The sequence below is a fragment of the Carcharodon carcharias genome, chromosome 21 (genome assembly GCF_017639515.1).
Source record: "Carcharodon carcharias isolate sCarCar2 chromosome 21, sCarCar2.pri, whole genome shotgun sequence".
Taxonomy (NCBI): domain Eukaryota; kingdom Metazoa; phylum Chordata; class Chondrichthyes; order Lamniformes; family Lamnidae; genus Carcharodon; species Carcharodon carcharias.
The window spans coordinates 38,909,421-38,932,609 of NC_054487.1; the positions used below are offsets into that span (position 1 = coordinate 38,909,421).

The 23,189-nt window shown below is 42.1% G+C and overlaps 1 protein-coding gene across 1 annotated transcript in view; it reads left to right on the plus strand.

Annotated features, from left to right (window-relative positions):
- Positions 1-23,189, plus strand: part of LOC121293053 (ankyrin repeat and SOCS box protein 15-like) — a 36,571-nt gene that overhangs the window by 9,142 nt on the left and 4,240 nt on the right. Inside the window, exons 3-8 of the mRNA XM_041215645.1 lie at positions 1,173-1,225; positions 1,399-1,530; positions 2,650-2,808; positions 6,600-6,845; positions 7,354-7,525; positions 14,386-14,929. Coding sequence (XP_041071579.1) covers positions 1,173-1,225; positions 1,399-1,530; positions 2,650-2,808; positions 6,600-6,845; positions 7,354-7,525; positions 14,386-14,929 — 1,306 coding nt within the window. The remainder of the gene's footprint in view (positions 1-1,172; positions 1,226-1,398; positions 1,531-2,649; positions 2,809-6,599; positions 6,846-7,353; positions 7,526-14,385; positions 14,930-23,189) is intronic.

Genomic DNA, 23,189 nt, shown 5'->3' on the forward strand with positions numbered 1-23,189 from the left:
GCACTCAGACTCTAGCACCCATGAGGTCCTCAGGGGTGACAGCCACACCTTAAAACTTCTGCACACTGACCCATGTCAACATGGTCCCCACCCTTCCTGAGTGCAGCAGGTCATTGAAGCACCTCCAGCGCTGGACCCAGGTGTGCTATACCACATCATTGCTGCAACCTCCCCCCGTGCCCTCTTGACGAGGTGTGGTGGCCTCCTCCTCACATCCCTGAGGACAATGTCCCTCCTGGCTGCCACCTCCTCCAGGAAGACAGCGAGGCACTCATCAGAGAAGCGGAGGGCCAAGTGCCCACCCTACCTGCCCTCCTGCCTGGTGTGTCCAATTGCATTTGAATTCACAGTGAAAGTACAGGATATGTCCTTCCATGGCAGCCTTCCAGGGGCTGCCTGGACCACTTTTATACCAGCTGCTGGGTCACCATTGGACCGGGCGGCTGATGGGCTCCTGTCCCTGCTCGACCCTTCCGGCCAGTGCGCAGCCGCGTTTCATGCTGGGTGGGCATTAATTGGCCCGCCAGTGTGAATTTGCTGTCGGGCCCCGATCATGGGCGGCGGACCATTTCCCCACCATTCCTGGGCCCGCCCGCCCGACAACCTCAAAATTCTGGCCTATTAAAAAGGATATAGAAGCACTTGAGAAAGTGCAACAAAAAAATATGCAAGATTGGCACCAGAGAAGAATTGATCAGGTTGGCACATTTTTCTGCAGAAAAGAGAAGACTTACAGGAGATATGGTGGAGATCCTAAAAATTATGCATGGGTTGGACAGGGTAGATAGGGAGAGAAGTTTTCACTTGTGGGAGAGTTCAAAACTAGAGACCATAAATGCAAGATAGTTACTAATAATTCAATCCGGAAATAAGGAGAAATTCTTTCACTCAGAGAGAGGTTAGAATGTGGAAATGACTATGAAAGGAAGTGGGTGAGGCAAATAGTTTAAGATGCTTTCAAAGACAAGTACATGACAGAACAAAAGGGATAGAAAGATATGTTGAAAGGCTAAGTTGAGGTAGATGGAATGGGAGGAGAATTGATTGGAGTATTACCACCAGCAGAGACTAGTCAAGCTGTGTAGCCTGTTCCACTGTTGTTTATTCATTGTAACCATCTTCATCAATTCAGAATTGGGGACCTCATTCACCTTGTGCCATTTCTGTTATAGATTTCTATCACCCAGCCAAGAAAACAGACAAATAGTGGAATCAATCAGGCAAGGTACAGTGTTACAGCGTCTGACCTGCATGCCATGGGATTTGTCGTGTTGTAGTTCTTAATAATATTAACATATGAATTTGGAGCAGGAATAGGCCATTTGGCCCCTTAAGCCTGCTCTGCCATTCAATAAGATGATGACTAACAGTAAAAGCTTTTCCATTCATTTTTCCCAGGAGAAGTCTTTGCTCTACAACAGTTGATTAAACATAAATTTGCTTTCGATGAAGCAGATGAGAAAGGATGGTTTCCACTGCATGAAGCTGCTGTCCAGCCCATTCAACAAGTGCTTGAGATTGTACTGGACTGTGAGTTGACATTAGATACCAGGCCATAATGTGGTGGAACATTATGAATCTCTTTCTATTTAAAATAAAATACATTACTAACCACACCGTCCCCCGGATGTTGAAACCAACTACCATACCGACATTGAGTCCAAAGCACAGAAACAGACCATTCAGCTCAGCTGGTCTGTGCCAGTGTCTAAGATCCACGTGAGCCTCCTCCCATCCTTCTTCACCTAACCCAATCAGCATGACCTCCAATCCCTTTCTCCCTCATGTGCTTATCTAGCTTCCCTTTAATCAGTGGTATTCACTGCAACTGCAAATTATGGATTAACAGCTGCCCTGGTTGCAATAAATGGTGGAATTTTCCATGCCTGTTGGCGTCAGTGGACAATATGGCAGGAAGGCCAAAAATCGGTTTCACCCCTTGCGAAACCACTTTGCGATGGTCTGCTCTGTCTGTCAATGGCGGCTGCTTTTCCTGCCACTGGACATCGGGAACTTCATTTTAATACATATGCATACCATTATAAGCCCTGTTCGCCAGAATCAGACCCCCACATCAAATTTACAACCCAGGTCAACGGAAAAACACCAGTGCAGAACATGTCTTGACAAGTGTGACGTACAGAAATCAGAACTTACCATCATCCTCTTTTTGCACTGGGTGGCTGTCCTTTATTTCCCACCTGCTACTGCACTTAGTGCGAACCTGGGACGATTCCACCCAAAGTCAATCAACATGAAAAGGTATCAAACTTGGGATGCCCCTGGTCGTATGGCTTAGGGATCATATCCTACCTCTGGAAGAACAATAGGATTTTGATTGAAATGTGACATTTTCCAAGCATTGGGATATCATTATATTGCACTTTTAATTGCATATTTCTGTAATTGTCACCTCATCAATTTGCTGTATCATAAATGCTGTGATGTCTTTTTCACTGGTATCACAAAATCACTGCATAACCTTGGTATTTGAATCTATTCTGGGTAGCCTTTTGTAGTACATTGGTTCCCACTCTCTCAAGCCAATATGAGCCTATATTCATTGTTATTAATGGGAAGTATGGTTAGATAAAAACGCAGTTCAGTATATAAATTTATCCATTTATTTTTCTAAATTGTTAATTGCAGCATCTTATAAAACAATTTGGCAACAGAGGACTGAAGCTGGGGATACCCCACTTACTTTGGCTGCTACAGCTGGGATATTAGGGAATGTGCAAGCTCTTTTGGAGAAGCGGATCTGTCCCAATGTCACAAACAACAGGGGAGAAACACCACTATTAATTGGTAAGTAGATTTTTTTCCCCTTTTGAATGTTAGTTTGCTTTTCCCCATCCCCTCCTTTCCTGTCTTCTTGCTGGGGTATGGACTAAATGCTAGGAGAGGGGCACTTCAAACTCAAACTGATCGTGTTCTCACCTAACATCCACACATGTGCACTTCTAGCAGAGCTGCTGATTTACCTTTCGATTAAAAACCAGCCAGAAATGGGTGGAGCCTTATTAATGTTTGCAAATTGGGAGGCAAAAGACACAGTCATTCTATTTCTTGATTGAAGGTCGATGGGAACTCCATAAAAAAAATGGTCATTTACATTGTTTTAACAGAGCTTCCAGCCAATCTTCTGTCAAAATTAGATCAGGAGAAGCCCCATGAAATTCTAGATGGAAGTAGGGAACCGACATTCTCAAAATATTTCCATTAAGGCTAAGTGGGTTTACAAAGTCCCTAGGACCCAGTTGACCCTGGATTTTGTGAACATTTTATAAAGCAGGTTTGACATGACACTGGACTTATACTCAATGTAATGTCATGCCAAAATGAGTTGAGACTACTCCTTTCTGTGATTGGGCTCTGGCACTTGAATCACACAGACAGTATGGGCCTACATTCTCTTCACACCAGTGTTAAACTTGCACTGCAAATACACTCTTATGTGAATAATTTAATTCTAATTTTAAGGCCAATCTATTTATCGAACAGAAGTTATATTTAACAACCAATGTCAGTACAGATCATGATGGTTATGCGGAACAATCGCGTCTTATGACACGTGATAACATTCACCCAAGAAAAATATCAAATAGATCATTATTATGGCTTTATCCAAAACGAATTTGCAGTTGATTATAATTCAAATTTGCTGTCCCGGGCATATATATACTAAAATAATGCCATTAGCAATTGCTCTGCCTGAAATTTGTTCCATCTGTTATGCCATTTGAAATCCCATGGGATTTAAATGCAGCTGCTAATCTTTGAATAGACACCCTGTTCTATAGATGAACAGTGTTGCATTATTGCACTTGTCCACAACAGAAAGTGATATTGAACAACTTCGGCTGAGGGATCATAAACTATTAACATATTATGAATACAGTGTAAAATATGACAACTGTAAAAGACTTACAACTGCGGAACAATAACAGCAGTGTAAAGGACAGCGTTCATTCTCCAGCCTCATTCTAAAGTCTGCCACAATTATTACAAAGTGCAGTTAAAAGGGTTACTTTAGTGGGTGGTTTTCAGCCTGGTTTGAATTCTGGGAAACCCTGTTTTGAGGACTCAAATCTTGAACTTCTGGGAATGGAATAATTTGCAGTGCAAATTCACAAAAACTACATATAACATTGCTGAAATGTTTTACGTTTGATTTTGTTTTTATTTTCATATTGGTTTTAAAACAAATGTGATGGAACTGGTCGGACGGCATCAGTAATGCAAATCACTCAGCACACCATTGCTTGATTCTCTTTGTGGAAATAGTTTTGTCGGATTTTTCAGTTTGCAATTATCTATCATTAAACGGTTGTTGTGCTGCTGTCTGCCTCTTTGTTTTCTTTATGGTCTATATCATGGAGGATAGTGGAAAGCTATTTAGTGGACTACAAGGCATTAAACTCACTGAGGGAATACTGTGGCACCATGCAATGTAAATATGAAGCTCAAATATGATTGAAAATGGGACTACATCAGAAGTTACACATCAAACCATCCACTAATTGTTATATGGCATCCATTGTCTCAACTAATTCCTTGAAAACTCCTTTTTTTCCAATGCACCAGTCTCTTCTGTATTGCAGGAAATGCTCAAGTGCTGTGTTGCAGCACCCAAAGGGTGACTTGAATCTTTAAGGCTGAACCCGAAGCCTTGCTAAGTGTCTGAAGTGGAAGCGTTACCATCCTTCCTCCCTAACAGGCGACAGCAGGATGAGTTGTTGGTCATGAAATGTATTTTTGAGACCCTGCATAGTCTACAGAAAAATATGGATCATAACTTACAGATTTATTATTCACGCAATTACTGATTGGAACAGGTTCTGCAGAGAGTTTGGAGAATTGGAAAATTCTTTTTTTCAGGATAAATTTCCTGCCTGGTGGAGTAGAGCCTGGAACGACAAAGGTTATTCTTTTTGTTCACTGTTCTAACTCATAACTCTTCAATCAATGTTTTCTCACTTATTTGTAATCATTCTTAAAACCTTGTATTTACACTGGAATCACCATAAGTGGTAGAGATCACTAAGACTGAATTTGTAAATCACCCAATAGAGGGCGATCTGTTACTGTATGTTTCAATCTCAAGCCTGAGTTTATGGATATCACAGCCCCATATAAAAAGTAGAACTATCTCATTATCTCATAGCGTACATCATTGGCAAGCCCTGAATACGTAAGTAAGATTGTTTCTCAGTGTAACATTTGAGCTTTAAGGTTTGCCATGTCTTTGAATTATTTAGATTATTTAGAGCAACAGACATTACCACAAAGCTAGCTAACACATGAAAAACAAATTGATGGTACTCCAGCTTCTCCCTAGTCAAGAAGCATCGATTGAATAGTTCTAGAGAGAATGTAGACTATGCATACCTATTTCATAAAGTATAAAATGCAACATTGGCAAGCATAGAATATCATACTGGAAATGAGGCCCTGTATTGGCTATATTCAGTCTTGTACTAAAAGGACTGAGATATATAAGATTATTCCACTGCACATCTTGAAATCCTTGTCAAAGGGGACGTTAAGGCACAGTTAAGTGCTGTCACCACACAAAGTACTCAACCAGAATATTTGGGATTGGCATGAGCATTCATTGGTCCTTTACAGACTGTGCTTATGGAGAGTGTGCTTTTCAAATCTATGAAAAATTATTTAAGGGGGATTATATGTTACATGGTAAAAGATGAATAATAGCCTCAATGTTGACTGGGACAAGTTTTGTGAGCAAGGTGGGGAAAAGTTTTGGTCTGTGCAATTTTAACAGCACAGCATATGTCTTTTTTTTCAACATATTCGCCACCCAGAAGCCAACCTGATTCCCAGGCTTGGCTCCCTGTTGTATGGGGAGAATCTGGAGGAGGCCGCAGACCAGGAGGAAGTAAAGAAACTCCAGCTGAGTTAGTGGGAGAATGGTGTGGGGAGTGAGAGGCTGCCCGGTCCTTAGGGTGGTTGGTGATCCTGGAACAGGAAAGGGTGGTCACGGAGAGCACAGCTCCATGGTGGTCAAGAATTCAGATAAGCTTGGTGAGCTGGGAGGGAGGACTCCTGCTCCACCTGGTGTACAAAACAGTCCTATCCTCCATTCAGCTGCCTGGTTTCCAGTTGCATGGGAAAACCAGCCAACCAGGATTAAACCAAAACGATAGGTTAAATCAAAGACATGCCCCCTAATTATAATGTATGATTGGCCAAGCCATCTCGTCAGAGCAGGTTGGCAGCAGTCTTACCATCCTACCTCCATTAAAATCTGAAACCGGGCAGTTTGGAGGCAGTTTTAAGATTCTTTTAAAGCTTTCACTCCTCACCTGTCCCAAAACAACCCATTTTTGGGGGCTAAACTTCTCCCCAATGTCTCTGAGTGTGTTAGAGCATCTTGAGCTTCCAATTACCATCATTAACCTTGGGCTTTGTTGTCACTGTTTCTGATATCATCAAACCCCATTGAAATGTGAAGTGACCCTGCACTAACTGTTCATCCATTAGGAATCTTCTACATATTTATTCAGTTTCAATCAGTATTTCAAAAAAAAAGTTTACATTTCTTCTAGTTTTTCTGTCTGCTGTTTATTTTTAAGCTGTGAGGAAAAATTCCCTTGAGATGGTATCAATGCTGCTACAACATGGGGCACTCATAAACCGGCCCTGTGTTAGAAGGTGGACGGCAATGCATGAAGCAGCCAAACAAGGGCTTGATGAGATGGTGGCACTCCTGCTGAGAAACAATGGGAGCGTTAATCAGAAGGATGGGTACGGAGCAACTCCTGTTGCTATTGCTGCTACATTTGGACACTGCAGTGTAATGGAGCATCTAATTCATAAAGGTACCGTAAGAAAATGTCACTTGTATTAATATGGCTTACAGAAGAACATAAGGAACAGGAGGTGGCCATTCATCCCCTTGAGCTTGCACTGCCACTCAGTAAGATCATGGTGAATTTTCTACATCCACTCCACCTTCCCGCTCTATCCCTATATCCTTTCATTGCCTAAAAATGTATCGATCTGTCTTAAAATATGCTCAAGAAACCGTGCATCCACAAACCTTTGAGGTAGAGAAAACCTACACCCACAAACCTCTGAATGAAGGAATTTCCCCTCACCTCAGTCCTAAACGGTTGACCCCTTATCCTGAAACCAAGACTCTCCAGTCTGAAGAAACAAACTCTCAGCATCTATCCTGTCGCACTCCCTTAGAGTTTCAATGAGATCATCTCTCATTCTTCTAAACTCCAGAGAATATAGGCTCAATTGCTCTTTATATTCCTGGAATCAATCTAGTGAACCTGCAGGATGCTTATTTCAGCATGGAATGCCTTATTTTGCCTGCAGGGGGTGATGTGCATGCTCAAGCGGATGATGGCGCCTCTGTATTGTTTGAAGCAGCTGAAGGTGGGAATCCAGATTGTATCACTGTCCTGCTGGAGTACGGAGCCAATCCCAATGAACCAGACAACTCAGGCCACCTTCCAATCCACAGGGCGGCACTGGAGGGACATTACTTGTGAGTAATAGAGCATCTCATTAAAGTACATGCACTGAAACCAATACCCTGCTTTGGCTCAGTTGGTTAACGGTTATTATGAAATCTTGGTGGGTCTTTGCTCTGATGGCTCAATGAGTTTGTTCAGTGAGTAGCTAAACCATACAGATTAGGAAGATTCCAGGTTTGGTCTGTGCTGGGTTAACTAGGTAGAGGCCCTATTTGGCCTCTGCTCCCTTGGGCTAAGGAGCTGTAATTTAGCACAATCTCCCACTCTTGGTCACTAACCAATCACTCCTGCTGCAAGTGCATTTGTTGAGTGAAGTCAGTGCTGAGCTTGACTTGATGCCCTATAATTGAGTAGCTTGTTGAAACCCACTATCAAAGCTCACACATGATGACTGGTCACTGGGGCAAGTACCATAAGAAGGACACAAAATCATACTGCAGCTAGGTGACACTACTCAGGAGAGGAGAGAGGAGAGAAACTGACAAAGAGAAGCTAAGTGCATATATTAATGAGCAAAGTGAAAAAAAAAACTGTATCACTGATGGATGACATTGACGAGTAAAGTGTGTGTAGAGAACGGTTGTTTAATAAAAAGAATTTCACATTCGGGATAGGGAAATTTATTATATAGTTCCTTGGATCAGATCATTTTCCTTCTTACTCCATTCATGTTTGATGAAACTGCTTTTGATTTTTGATCTGTTATGGCATAGCCGATGGTAAATGCTGAGTTGTTCAAATCCCAGAGGGAAACTTGAAACAACTACCACAACTAATTTCACAATTTGTATGTTTCGAGATGTGGGTTTTGAATTCAGTAGTAATAAGACCACCAAGTCTTATAGGTTTTTACAAAACTAGATTAAACATTTATTAACAAAAAAAATAATTTTTAAGCACATACATATGTCTATAAATTACTACTATAATAACTTCTAAATCCCCTAATGAATCTGACTCCCAGCTACACCTCCGTTAAGGCAACAGTAAGACATATAGATTTTAAAAGGCCCAGGCAAAGAAACATGATATACCCTGAACAATCCAATTCAAAGTGAGTTTTCTTAACTTCAGTTCGCTGTAGACAGCAGCTTGAGGCTTAGATGCTGAAGGCGTTTCACAGTTGTTAGATCTTAGAATTCCCTGTCTTTACACACAGCCTTCTCTCCTTTAAATATATTTTCCCCTTTGAATGAAAATTCCCATTGTTTCACTATGTCTTTGGACTTACTTCCCTGATCATAAAAATCTCTCATAGTACTAATTTTACCAGTAATCATTGGGAAGAATAAACACACTGTTTCTGAACTTCACCTGGCTAGGTGACACATTTCACCCCTCCTTTGAAAACAATCTAGTTTATTTAAAAATGCAAATGTCCTTTTACACCTTACATTCTAAACTTCCCCCATGTTTACCTACTTAACATTTCAAACCTAGCTTATCTCCCAAAACACCAAAGCCTTCAGACCAGCTGCCTTCAATCCAATTAAGTCTCACACACACACAGACACATGCAGACACACATGCAGACACAGATACCATTATTTTACAATACCATTAACAGTATTATATCTTCCTGACAGATCTAAAGATGAACCAGTGTCTACTTGCACCATTTTTGATGCAATAATATCATGTAATTTCTCTAATTATGTGATGGAAAAACAGAACAAAACAATTTGTCAAACTCCTTTTTTTAGTAAAAATATCATATATTATATTTGCTTGGATGTTGGTTCATATATCCTTAATGTGTACCTTCAAAAAAGTGCAGTGAATCAAAGTTAAGAATCAAGCTAATTTGATCACCAGATTTTATCTGAGACTGTGAATCATTTGGCAGAAGGCTGCTCAGCAGGCCAGCAGCAGCTATGAATTGAGAGCAGCCAAGGACATCAGAGTGGAGGTCAGCATGTACATCTATCACTAATCCTTTGAGAAATAATAATCACGAGTAGCATACAGCTATTTATATCTCCATTACAGGGCATTACATGTTTCACATTAAAAAGGAAATTGAGCAACAAAAAGTTTAGGATTCTTCCCTCCCGACACTTTGGGGGTGATTTTAACTAAATCCACTGGGCACAATGTCCGCAGGATTGGGTTGGACACTGGTTTTATATCTCACCCAATATTGCTTCATTGACTTCAATACAGAGCAAAATCAGACAGCATCCCACTCAATCCCATTAGCTTCCTGACTGATATGTTAGGTTAAAATCTCTTCCATAGTTTTTGACGATAAAAGAATGAGGTTTTGAGTCAGGAGTTGATGGCTGTGGACTTCCTGACTCCCTGACCTATTGGACTCAATGGGTTTGAAGATCTGTCATTAACCCTTTGCTCATCCCAGTATGTGAAGCATCACACAGGGAAAAAAAAAACTTGAGACAGGGTCAAGCACTGTTGGCACAATAATCTTTCATCACAGCTCATCGTCACCAATAATACCAACTCACTTTTTTTGTGTGTTATGATCCTGGACCAGAATCCCACACCCCACCCCTCCCCCACACAAGTTTTTTGATATGACCCAGTTAGGGACCAGTAATTTTTTGTTTAAAATAGACAAAGTTTGAGATCCAAGACACTTACTAAGAGAATAAAGCCACAAGATTCCATGGTTTTTGATCAAACAAAATAAACTTTACTATAGAAGGTCAGAAAGATAAAACAATTTACAAAATCTATCCTATACTCTAACATTCAGGGTTAATATGAGGTACATGTAAATTAATAGACAGACTGTGGGCGAACACACTACACTGCACAATAAATGTCAGATGTGACCAAAACAGATCCCATAGATTTCTCAGTAACCCACCCAGATGTCAGTAAAAACTGAGAGTCAACCAATCTCAATGGGGAGAATTTTCTCCCTGTCGGGCCAACTGAGTGGGAACGGGTGTGGTGTGCCGCCATTTTGGACCACCCAGTATGACGTGCACCCGGAAGCACTGAGCCCTCCCTGTACGGAGGAGGAGGTTGAGTCGGGGCCTGTGCGAAAGAGCACAGAAATCTCCCTGAGGCATAGAGCTGCCTCAAGGAGATTAGTTTGAATTTGAAAAATTTAAATAAAGAAAAGTATAATTTTTAAGACATGTCCCCTCATGTGACAGTGTCACATGAGCTGAGGCATGTCTATGAATTTTATTAAAATTTTTATTAAACTTTACAAACCTGCATGAAACGTCATCCTACCCGTGGATGAGGCTTCATGATAAATGTGAAGGCCGCCTGGGCTCTTCACCTGCCCGCCAACCTTAAGGTTGGACGGCAGCTCTGTTACTTAGTTTAATTTTTTATTTAAATGGCCTTAATGGGCCTTTGACAGTCTGGCAGGCACACAGCCGACTCTGGTGCGCGCCCGCTGAACTGAAGATCTGAATGACTCACAGTGACGTTGGGCTGCATCATTTTACGAGTTGTCAAGCGGGGCATGCCCCCCGCACGCTGACCCGAAAATTCTGGCCATTGAAACTCTGACTCTTTCACAAGGGATTCCAGTCTTTAATTCTAAAGATCTGGCCTTAGAATTCTGCCTAAAAGCCATTCTGACTCAGACTGCTTCAATGACTGTGAGCCTCACAGGGATTTGATCTCATCTCCTGGGACTCCATTCTCCTGGAACTCCATTCTCCTGGATTCCCAAGTCTACCCTCCAGTACCAACTCACAAGCACAGATTCAGCTGTTCACCATACTGAGCAGAATACTGCTGCGCCAAAGGGTTACCTTTGCCCTTACGGCCTGTAGCATGGAATCAACAACATTCCGCTGCCCTCTCAGATCTCAGGGCATCTCCCAAGCCCTCTTTACTTAAAGCCTGCATATCGCAGCACTTTTACTACTTGGAGACCCTCTTTGCTCCTCTCCCTGGAGGTTCCTATTGATGGTATCCTACTCCCCGTGGCTCCTTCCCCGGTTCTCTCTCTTTAACTGGGACCTCTCTAGCAATCTCATTTTGGTTCCCTCTTTGTGACTTCTCCATCCCCTCTCCCTGTCCCTTGATGTGGTGCCCTGCTCCTGGGTCACATGATCTTTTCTCCCTTTCTTCATGCAGGCGCACTGGGCCCTTGCCTTCAGCCTGAAGAATTACAAATGCGCATCACGTTCCCAGTCCGTGCATGAACGCAAACTCGTAGTTCCCAACCTCTGCCCAACAAGGTAAGTTTGGGTCTCATAACATGATTTGCATATTGCAAAGAGAAGAAAATAAGGCAACAGAAACCTCAACCCTTTGATATATCTTAAGAATGGATTCCTGAACATAATCATAAGACAGTAATCGCATCAAATGGCGCCAGATGATCTAGCTTGTGTGTTTATATTTGTCACCTGATCTCTAAGTTAACATTATTATCTTCATATAATACTAAAGTGTCATTTTTAAAAAGTATCTATTGTCCCTTTTGACAGATGTTTTATTTGTTTTGGGGTGAATTTCTGTTCAAACAGTGGCCTGTTCTGTTCAAACCCCAGGCCTGACATGAGATTCCCTCGGACCTTGAGGGAGACAAGTGTAGAAATTGCAGGGGCCCTGGCAGAAATATTTAAAATGTCCTTAGCCACGGGTGAGGTGCTGGAGGATTGGAGGGTAGCTTATGTTGTTCCGTTGTTTAAAAAAGGCTCCAAAAATAAACCAGGTAATTACAGGCCAGTGAGCCTGACATCAGTAGTAGGTAAATTATTGGAAGGCATTGTGAGAGATCAGATATACAATTATTTGGACAGCCAAGGGCTGATTAAGGATAGTCAGCATGGCTTTGTGCGTGGTAGGTCGTGTTTAACGAAGCTTGTAGAGTTTTTCGAGGAGGTTACCAAGAAAGTAGATGAAGGAAAGGCTGTGGATGTTGTCTACATGGACTTTAGTAAGGCCTTTGACAAGGTCCCACATGGGAGGTTAGTTCAGAAAGTTCAGACACTTGGTATCCATGGAGAGGTTGTAAACTGGATTCGAAATTGGTTGTGTGGGAGAAGACAGAGAGTGGTAGTGGATGATTGCTTTTCAGACTGGAGGTCTGTAACTAGTGGTGTGCCTCAGGGATCTGTGCTGGGACCATTGTTGTTTGTTGTCTATATCAATGATTTGGCTGATAATGTGGTAAATTGGATCAGCAAGTTTGCTGATGACACTAAGATTGGAGGCGTTGTAGACAGCGAGGAAGGCTTTCAAAGCTTGCAGAGGCATCTGGACCAACTGGAAAAATGGGCCAGAAAATGGCAGATGGAATTTAATGCAGAAAAGTGTGAGGTGTTGCATTTTGGAAGGACAAACCAAGGTAGGACATACACAGTAAATAGTAGGGCACTGAGGATTGCAGAGGAACAAAGGGATCTGGGAGTTCAGATACATAATTCCCTGAAAGTGGCGTCACAGGTGGACAGGGTTGTAAAGAAAGCTTTTGGCATACTGGCCTTCATAAATCAAAGTATTGAGTATAGGAGTTGGGATGTTATGGTGAGGTTGTATAAGACATTGGTGAGGCCAACTTTGGAGTATTGTGTGCAGTTCTGGTCGCCTAACTACAGGAAGGATATCAGTAAGATTGAAAGAGTGCAGAGAAGATTTACTAGGATGTTGCCGGGTCTTAAGGAGTTGAGTTACAGGGAAAGGTTAAACAGGTTAGGACTTTATTCCTTGGAGCGTAGAAAGATGAGGGGAGATTTGATAGAAGTTTACAAAATTATGAGGGGTATAGACAGAGTAAATGTGAGTAGGCTCTTTCCACTTAGATTAGGAGAAATAAACACAAGAGGACATGGCTTTAGGGTGAAAGGTGAAAGGTTTAGGGGGAACATTAGGGAGAACTTCTTCACTCAGAGAGTGGTGAGAGTGTGGAATGAGCTGCCATCTGACGTGGTAAATGCGGACTCACTCTTAAGTTTTAAGAATATATTGGATAGATACATGGATGGGAGAGGTCTGGAGGGTTATGGACTGGGTGCAGGTCAATGGGATTAGCGGAATAATATTTCGGCACAGACTAGAAGGGCCGAATGGCATGTTTTCTATGCTGTAGTTTTTTATGGTTCTATGGTTCTATTCAAGGGACATGGACTGTTCATTTGATGCATGTTACTGGTGAGCAATAATGAAATAATTGATGTAGCATTTCAGGCCAGCAAAACAATTAAAAATGCTAATAAAGTACTGAGACTTATTTCTCGGGGCATAGAATCTAAAAAAATGTGAAGTTATATTAAACTTGTGTAGAACCCTGGTCAGGTCACATTTAGGGTACTGTGCACAGTACCAGTCGGCATTCTGTAAGGAAAAGGACATAAAAGCACTGGAGTGCAAAAGTTATTTACAAGAATGGTACTAGGACTGAGAGATTACTGCTATCAGGAAATATTATAGATGTTGCGCTTTTTTTCTTTAGAGGAGACATGATGGCAATCTTAAAACTAAGAATGGGTTGGACAGAGTAGATGCGGAGAGAATGTTTCTGCTTGTGGAAGAATCAAAAACTAGGGATCATAAACACAAGATAGTTTCTAATAAATCCAATAGGGAAATAAGGAGAAATTTCTTTACTCAGAGAGTAGGTAAAATGCAGAACTCACTATCACAGGAAGTTGTTGAGTAAATATTTTTCACAGGGAAACTAGACTTGTCTGAGAGAAAGGGGAACAGAAAGGCTGAGATGAGTTTGATGGAACAGGAGACACGTGTGGAGTATAAACACCAGCATAGAGTCATTTCGGCTGTATATTCTATCCAATCTGTATATCACTGAGATACCATTTGCAGTCAGATATCAGAGAACTCCCTTGATATTGGAAAAGTTAATTCTTTCTGCAAAGATCTAATGTTAGTTCATCTGTAAATTTGTGTTTGATGCTATATTTTTTATCTGCAGGGCCCTGAAATTTCTCATTCTAGTAACTCGAAAATCTGCAATAAAGAAAAGTGGGATAAATCCAATCCATTCAGCTGCTGAAGGTGGCAATGCCCAATGCCTCGAATTACTGATTGAAAGTGGATTTGACGTTAACGCACTTTTAGATGAAGAAATATCTGAAAGCTATGATGACAAGCGGAGGACCGCTCTGTTTATTGCTGTGTCTAATAATGATGTCGCATGTACTGAACTCCTGCTGAAAGGGGGCGCATTACCAAACAGCGATCCATTGTCCTGCCTCCTTGTGGCAGTAAGAGCAGGAAGTCATGAACTAGTGCGTTTACTTCTACGCCATGGGGCCAATGTGAACAGCTACTTCTTGCTAATTAATGACACTCACTTTCCCACTGCTATCCAGTATGCGATAAATGATGAAATGATGCTGAGACTTTTGCTCAATAACGGCTACAATGTGCAGATTTGTTTTGACTGTGTACACTCTGACAGCTACGGAAGGCTTCTTCCCTGGCCTATGATTGAACCAACGTCCTATATCACCTCAGTAAGTGACCCACTCCTGGTTCGTAATGCATGAAGAAAGGAATTGTAGAAAATCCTTTTAGAATGAATTGTTCTGAAATACCTTTACATACAATGACACCGTTCACTGGATTTCAATGTAATTTGGTGCACATGGAGTGTTTGAGAAGTTTCTAAGTGATATGATAAGGTAAAAGAAAGAAAAATTAACTTGCATCTATAATACACCTTTCATGACCTAGGATGTCCCAAAGTGCTATACAGCAAAGGAAGTGCTTTTGAAGCATAATCACTGTTGTTATATAGGAAAACACAGCAGTCTATTTGCACAACCTTCAATGAGATAAATATCAGTTAAATATTTTAGCTGTATTGGCTGAGGGTTAATACTTGGCCAAGTCACTGATAAAATTCCCCTGCTCATAGTATTGTGGGCCCTTAACCCACCTGAGAGGAAAGACAGGTATCTATTCCGAAAGACAACACCTTTGACAGTGCAGCACAGCTTCAACTCTGTTCTGGAGTGCCAGTCTGGGATATGCGCTGAAGTCCCTAGAGTTGGAGTTTAAACCACAACCTTCTGACTCAGGTGGCCACTGAGCCAAAGCTGACAACTGATGAATTTGTTTGATTTGGCATAATGTACTGCAGATTGATTAATGTTGCTACTGTCCCCTAGATGGCTTGGAATAAGCCAGAAACAGAGAAGTTCTGGATTATGTCTACCTGGACTGCCACTGGCCTTGGGTGGCTGCAGGTTAGCCTCCCTGGTGAAGCAATGCTGGCGAAGGCAGATTTTCTTAGACATTCTCAAGTAGAGGTTACCACAGATTAGGTGAGGCTGGGTATTGTCAGTATGCATTGGTGTAATTAACTTCCCTCACTTCATCCATCATATTCATCTTCTTCTGTTGTGTAATGAGCCTGGGATAACTAATAATCTTATAGTAAAGGATCCTCTGGGGAAGAGTGATCATAATATAAGGGAATTTCATATTAAGTTTGAAAGTGATCTGGATAAGTTTGAAACTAGGGGCTTACATTTAAACTAAGCCAATTACAGAATGCAAGTTTGCTGAGGAAGATTGGGAAAGTAGATAAAAAGATATGACAAATTAGCAATGACCAAGATTTAAATAAATAATTCATCATTCTCAGTGAGTATCCATTCGCTTAAGGAATGGTAAAGTAGTAGAGCCATGTATAAGTGGAGAAGTTAAGGATAGTATTAAGTTGAAAGAACTTGTTTAGAATGTTGCCAGAAAGAGTAGTAAGCTTCTGGATTGGAGCAATTTTAAAAAGGATGACCAAGAAATTTATAGAGAGAAAATAGAACATTAGAATAAACTAGCAAGAAATATAACAACAGATTGTAAGAGGTTTTATAAGCATGTAAAAGGGAAGAGATTAATGAAAGTAAATATGGGTCCCTCAGAGGCATGGATAGGAGAAACTATAATGGGTAATAATGAAATGGCAGCAATCTTAAACAAATACCTTATATCTGTCTTCACAGTAGAAGGCACAAAGGCCACAAAGTTCAATAAGGCCTAAAATCAGGTGCAAGGATCATGATTCACAACTAACCTGTGCCCTTTGCTTCCGATGCAGGCAGCACACAAACTTCTTGCTGTCTGCTCATTTACAAGTTTGCAATGTGCAGCTAGCACTAAAAGCACTGTCGCGTAGCTGCACCCTTGAGCGAAGGAGCAAATTCGTTAGAGGCTAACACAAATTCAATCTAGCGTTCACTGCTTAAAGCTAGCCTCTTAAAGGGGAGGTACATTTTACCTGGAACAGGTGCTGGAAGTGACTGGAGAAGAATATCTGACCTGCAGGAAGAGTAACTAAGGTGCAACAGGGGAGCGAGCAGACTTCAATGTTCTCTGATACAGTAGTGAAAGCCTTGGTGTAGGAGGTGGACCGGTGGAGAGAGGTCCTCTATCCACAGTGGGACAGTAGGGTCTCCATACAGACACTACTAAGGCATGGGAGCAGATAGCTGTCACAATCAATGCCAGCAGTGTAGCCCCAAGGACCTGGATGCAGTGCTGCAAGAAGTTCAACAAGTTCATCCAAGTGGTCTAGGTCAGCGAATTCATCAACTGGGCCACTAACCTCACACTCCACTCATGCACACTCCCTTCACTCACCTAACAACAATCTCTATCAATCAGGATTCAGACCTTACATCCTCGCCCTCACACACTTCGCATTGCTGCAAGCCTCACACCCACATCTCACAGCTTGCACACTCTGCCACCTATTCAACCATGATAGCCACATCAACCAAACACATTGCACCACACTCACTGACACACTTCTTTACCTCTTGTAGGACAAAGTGTCACGTAACCAGAGGAGCAGGAGCTAAGCAGCAGGTAACAGACATGCCTGCATTTCTTCACCCCAGTGGAGGATATGGTGCTGACCATCATTTGAGCAGCCATGCCTGAGGCTGTGACCAGCAACAGGGCTGAAAGCATGGGAAATAATAATCTGTTCATACTTAATCCTCCTTCTCACATCCCATTTCCCCTCATCCAACAATCTCTTCTGATTTACAAGCTGCAAATACTGTAAGTTCACCCGCACCGCCCCCCCCCCCACCCCCCCGCCGCTGCAAACGCAACCCCAACCCCACCTCTCTCATCACAACCTTACCTGTGCGCCTTTTTCCTTTCAGATCCCCAAGAACTGCAACCTGGCCAGGCAGTGGGGGGAAGCTCAGACTGTTGTTTTGCAAGGTCACCCTCCTGTCACAGATGCCCTCATGGTTGCAGATACCAATCTTCACAGGGGCTTGATGTGTCTCACAGTAATCCAACAATCTGTCTTCCAGCACATTGCTAGGATTGTTAAAGTGTGAGGGACTGGCACTGCTTCTGTGGAGCCTGACTCTGCTGTCCTGTCTCAGGATGACAGTATTCGTCCTCTCACCACTGCCACTTTGCAATTGCCCTACTGCTGTCTGTCTGCCAGTCCAGAATGCTGCCACACTTGGCAAGGTAGCGCAATCTGAAGCCAAGCCTTCTAGTGCTGAGCTGCGTGAGGTTGACCTGGAAGACTACCTGCAGTCTCCCCGGCTGAATTTTAGCAGCCTTCCACCAGCCATGCTGTATCCACAAGGGTAGCACCATGTAGGAACACTGGGCAAAGGCACGTAAAGGACAGACACCAAGGGATTGAACAGGAATAATTAGTTTACTTTTGTACTGCATATTGGATGGTTTTTTTGATAAAGTTGGTGGACTGTTTGTTTTGTGGTGACTTTTATTTCAGCATTGCATCCAAGTGGACACTGTGATGGCAAGTGACAGAGGGAAAATAAGGTGTGGGACTGTTAGTGAATGGGGAATGGGGTTGTGTTCACTGATATCACAAATGGAAGAGCAGATCATAGACAGCCCAACCAGAAAAGGTAGTAAAGTGATGGCCTCCTCCATTCCACCAACTTCTCGTCTTCCTTCTCCTCCTCCTTAACTGTTTGCCATATAGCTGGTGGCAGCTCTGTTACCCTCATGATGGCAAGGATACAGGTTACAGCAGCCAACAATGAATCATGACATAAGTGCTGTGGGATGCCTCTTCAGAGGGCCAGGCAGTGGAAGCATTTGTTAAGCACTCTAATAGTTCACTAAATGGTATTGTGTGTGGCAGCCTGGCTGTCGTTTTGTGGCTGCTCTCCATGTACAGGTGGATTGAGCACCAGAGTCATGAGCCAGGTGGTCAGTGGATAGCCTTTGTCACCAAAGAGCCACCCTCTAATTTCTCATAGTGTCTAAAATGCTGATGGCACAGGAGACTGGTGCAGAATAAAAGCATCATGACTGCTGCCAGGTTAGCAGGGCATTGACCTGCACAGTGTTCACATCAGCTGTACACTGAGGATGCAAAGTTGCATGTTTGCTCCATTTCTTCTCTGTGGAAAGAGTGAATGTAATGCATTCCCTTCTCTGTGCATATAGAGCATCAGTAACCTCCCTAATACAACAATGGACAATGAACTTTGAGCTGTTGTAGATAATACCTGCTACAACCTGGAAAGCTGCCAGCACTAAAAAGCTCAAGACCATAGTCACCTTTACAGCTCCTAACAGTGCCACCCTGCCTCCAACAGGTGGCTAAATGAAATGGGGATGGTGTTCATGCAGGTCCAGACTGAAATTGCGATAATTTCTCCCTGAAGACCCTGGATTGTTATGGCCTCCTGTTGAGAGTCCTTCTCCCCCTCCTTGTCTCTCCTCTTCTAGGATCTTATCCTGCTCTGTGTCGCCTTGCTCGTTCTCCCAGTCATACAAATCTTCAAATACTTCTACTAACTAAGCAACAGCCAGTAGAAATTAATCAACAAGTGACCTAAAAGTAGTTGATGGTGCCTTTAAATAGCATTTTTCAGAATCCTTCCTCCTGCAGAATGGATGTTCAGCTGTACAAGATTAAGACAGGGCATGAGCTTGAACGTTCAGATCAAAAATGACACTCTCAGAGTCAAATCAGCATTACACACTGAAATCTCAATCTTCCTACTCTAGATAATTTCTGGCACTCGCTCCCAGCACTTGCACTAATGCACTCACCAAAATGATGTCTGGCGCAGCTAGCACCAGAAATTTGCATATGCAGCACAGAGACCTTTGGACCCAAAATGACACTTGCAATGCTGACAATATGGGTCCTATGCAATTGAATCCTGCAGCAAAAGAACATAACAGAAATTGTGGGGAAGGGTCTAATGAGAGTAAGGAACTTTAAGTAATACTTGTTAAAAAAAGGTATTGGAGAACTTAATGAGGCTATAAGCCAACAAGTCCCTGGACCTTATGGTCTTCATTCTAGGGTTTTAAAAGAGATGGCTGCAGAGATAATGGATGCATTGGTTTTGATCTCCCAGAATTGCCTGTGGATTGGAAGGTAGCAAATATAAGCCTGCTATTTAAGAAAGGAGGGAGAGAGGAAACAGGGAACTATAGGCCAGTTAGCCTGCCATCAGTAGTAGGAAAATGTAAAAATTTATTAACTGTTAAGGACACAATAACAGGGCACTAGGAAAATCATAATATGATTAGGCAGAGTCAACAGGTTGTATGAAAGAGAAATGGTGTTTGATAAATTTATTAGAGTTCTTTGAGAATGCATCTAGGAGGATAGATAAAGGGAAACCAGTGGATGCAGTATTTTTAAATTTTCAGAAGGCATTTGATAATGGTCCATAGAAAAGGTTGTTACATAATTAAGGATTGTCGGTAATGTATTAGCATGGGCTGAGAATTGGTTACCGGATAGAAAATAGTAAATAGGAATAAACAGATCATTTTCAGGATGGTGAGGCATAACTTGTAGTGCCACAAGGATCAATGCTTGGGCAACAACTGTTTACAATGTATATTAATTACTTAGGTGAGGGGACAGGATGTTGTATATCTAAGTTTAGTGGTGTAGTGCTGCCAGAGCACGCTGGAGCACCACTCCAGCTCCTCTTCTAACCAGCAGAATTCCCAGCCGGGATTCCTCCCAAATATGAGCCGCGACTCCCGTGGAACAGCCCCGTGACTCCTCCCGATACCCCAGCTCCCCCCCAAACAGCCCAGTCTCCCCCCCAAACAGCCCTGACTCCCGCTGAGCCCATGGAACTTGCTGCTGCCATGGAATTACAGTTCCCAACAGGCTGCAGCCTCTCTGAAGTCATTTGTGAAGTGCGCAGTTTGTCTTCTATCTTTTCCTGTGTGCATGTGCAGAAGAAAATGCCTTAAAGGGACAAACCCCCAACAAATGGTGTAAAACTACAGGTCAGGTGACCTGAGCAGGAGTGTCATTACAGAGGATATGGCCCACACAGCAAAGGGGATAGGAGAAAGGTCCCAGAACTTCCAGGAGTAAGGTTAAAGAAAGCTCCAGGTTAAAGAAAGAGCAGCACAAGGAGGAGACTTGAAGCAAAGTGGGCTTGAAGGAAACCATGAAGATCTGAGGAGGCAGCCTGATGTTGGTGACTCCTTACTGCAGGCTTTTGGAGCAGTAGTGTTTGCTTGACATGGTAGAAGATCTGGAAGTGTGCTTGAAAGGTGAAGCTTGAGTGTGCGTGCAGATGCAGAGTAATTGCAGAAGGTGAGACTGAACAAAGTGTCAAAACTACTTTCTGTTTCTGGCATTGCTGCATTGTATGCCATTCGTTGCCTGTTTAGTGTCTACATATTCTTTTTTTTCCCAACATTTGGCTCTTGAAAAAGCTAGCAACAATTGAGGAGAGTGCACCAACAGGTGTTAAGGATGCTAAGCATAGGTTTACAAGTCCTTGGTTGTGCCAGTGCAACTGGTATACACAAATGTAAATTAGCTGTAATTGGGAAGAGCAATTCCCCAAGAGCTTCAAGGGTATTCAAACATTATCTGTTCACTATTATGCCAATAAGAGAGCATGGGTAACCAAGGACACATTATCTGATTGGTTTCACAACCACTTTGTACCAGAGGCACATGCACATTGTCGGGTAGCTGGACTTGAAAGAAAACTGTAAAATCATGTTGCTCCTGGACAATTGTTAAGCACATCCCCCTGCCAAGCTCTTGGTGAAGAATAATGTTTTCACTGTTTACTTCCCAACTTCCCCCCACCCCTCCCCCTCCCCGATGTAACGTCATTAACTCAGCCGATGGACCAAGGCAATTTTCAGGTCATGAAATCTAAACGATAAAAACAGTGATGACAAGGATGAAGTAGTGAATTCGGTAAAGTGCCCATAGACGATATTATTAAGATGTGTGACAGATTAATAGATGCACTCTAGCAATGTGTATTTATAAGTGAGTAAGGAATAATGTCAATCTATAAAATAAAACACAAACTTATGAAACAAAAACCAATGCTGTTGAGGCAGATGAAACTGGAAGTGCTTTTCAAGAATGTCTCTCAGCAGAATACATTAATAGTCTGAACCCTCTCCTACAAGCAGAATCAAAGATAGTACCATAGTTGGGAACTTGTTACAGGTACCATTTTATTGACTTTAGACTATGGCCAGCCTTGGCTTAGGCTATTGTAATGTAAGTAGGCCTGGTCCTATATGCTGTATCCGAAAACCGAAATTGTCTGAAATCCAAAATGTGATCGGCCCTGAGGATTTTGGATAATGGATACTTGACTTACACTAAACACTAATGATTCAAAATACCATACAGTTCAAAATAAAATGTCTACCACTTACTGGCATTAATGTTTTTCACTTGAAAAGCATAGTTTACTTATTTTTGGAGACTCAAATGGTTAATACATAGGAAAACAACGCGATAATAGATTTAGAAATTATATGTCCAATACATTTTCTTAGAGCTCCAGCACGTCAAAATTTCCCACTACACCACTTTCTAAGTTTGCTACCATACAAAACTAGGTGGGAAAGTAAGCTTGTGAGGAGGAGTTAGAAATACTACAGTAGGATATAGACAGTTAAGTGATTGGGCAAGAAGGTGGCAGATGGAACATAATGTGGGAGAGTGCAAAATTATCCACTTTTAAGGAAGAACTTTAAGGAAGGACTTCCAAGAAAGAATCTTTTAAAAGATAAATGTTGAGATTCAGAGGGATTTGAGGGTTCTTATACACGAATCACAGAAAGTTAACATGCAGGTGTAGCAAATGAAATGCTAGCTTTTATTGGCAATAAGTTTTCAATCTAAGAGTGAGGAAGTTTTGCTACACTTATATAGAGTTTTGATGAGAACACACCTGGAGTACTGAGTACAGATTTGGTCTGCTTACCTAAGGAAGGATATACTGGCCCTAGAAGGTGCAATGAAAGAGACATTGAGTAGAATGAGCTTATTTTCTCTCGAGTTTAGAAGAATGAGAGGTTATTTCGTTGAAACATCTCAAGTTCTTTGCGGGCTTGGCAAGGAGACTCTACCTTGTCATAAGGGGTCATAACTCAGGATGAGGCATCAGCCATTTAGAACTGAGATGAAGAATTTCTTCACTCAGAGGGTTGTAAATCCTTAAGCTCTCTACCCCTGAGGGCTATGGATGCTCATCCAATGAATATATTCAAGACTGTGACCACTAGGATTTTGGACACTAGGAAATCAAGGGATATGGGGATAAGGTAGGAAAGTGAAATTGATGTAAAAATTCAGCCATGATCTTACTGAAAGGGGCATTCTGGCCTATTCATGATTCTTATATTCTTCTTTCTCCTCTAAGGAATAGAGTGGAATTCCAACTGGAATTCAGATGTCTAAAATTTAGATTGTAGCAATGATAAACCTCACTGGCAAAACTCTGAGTTAGA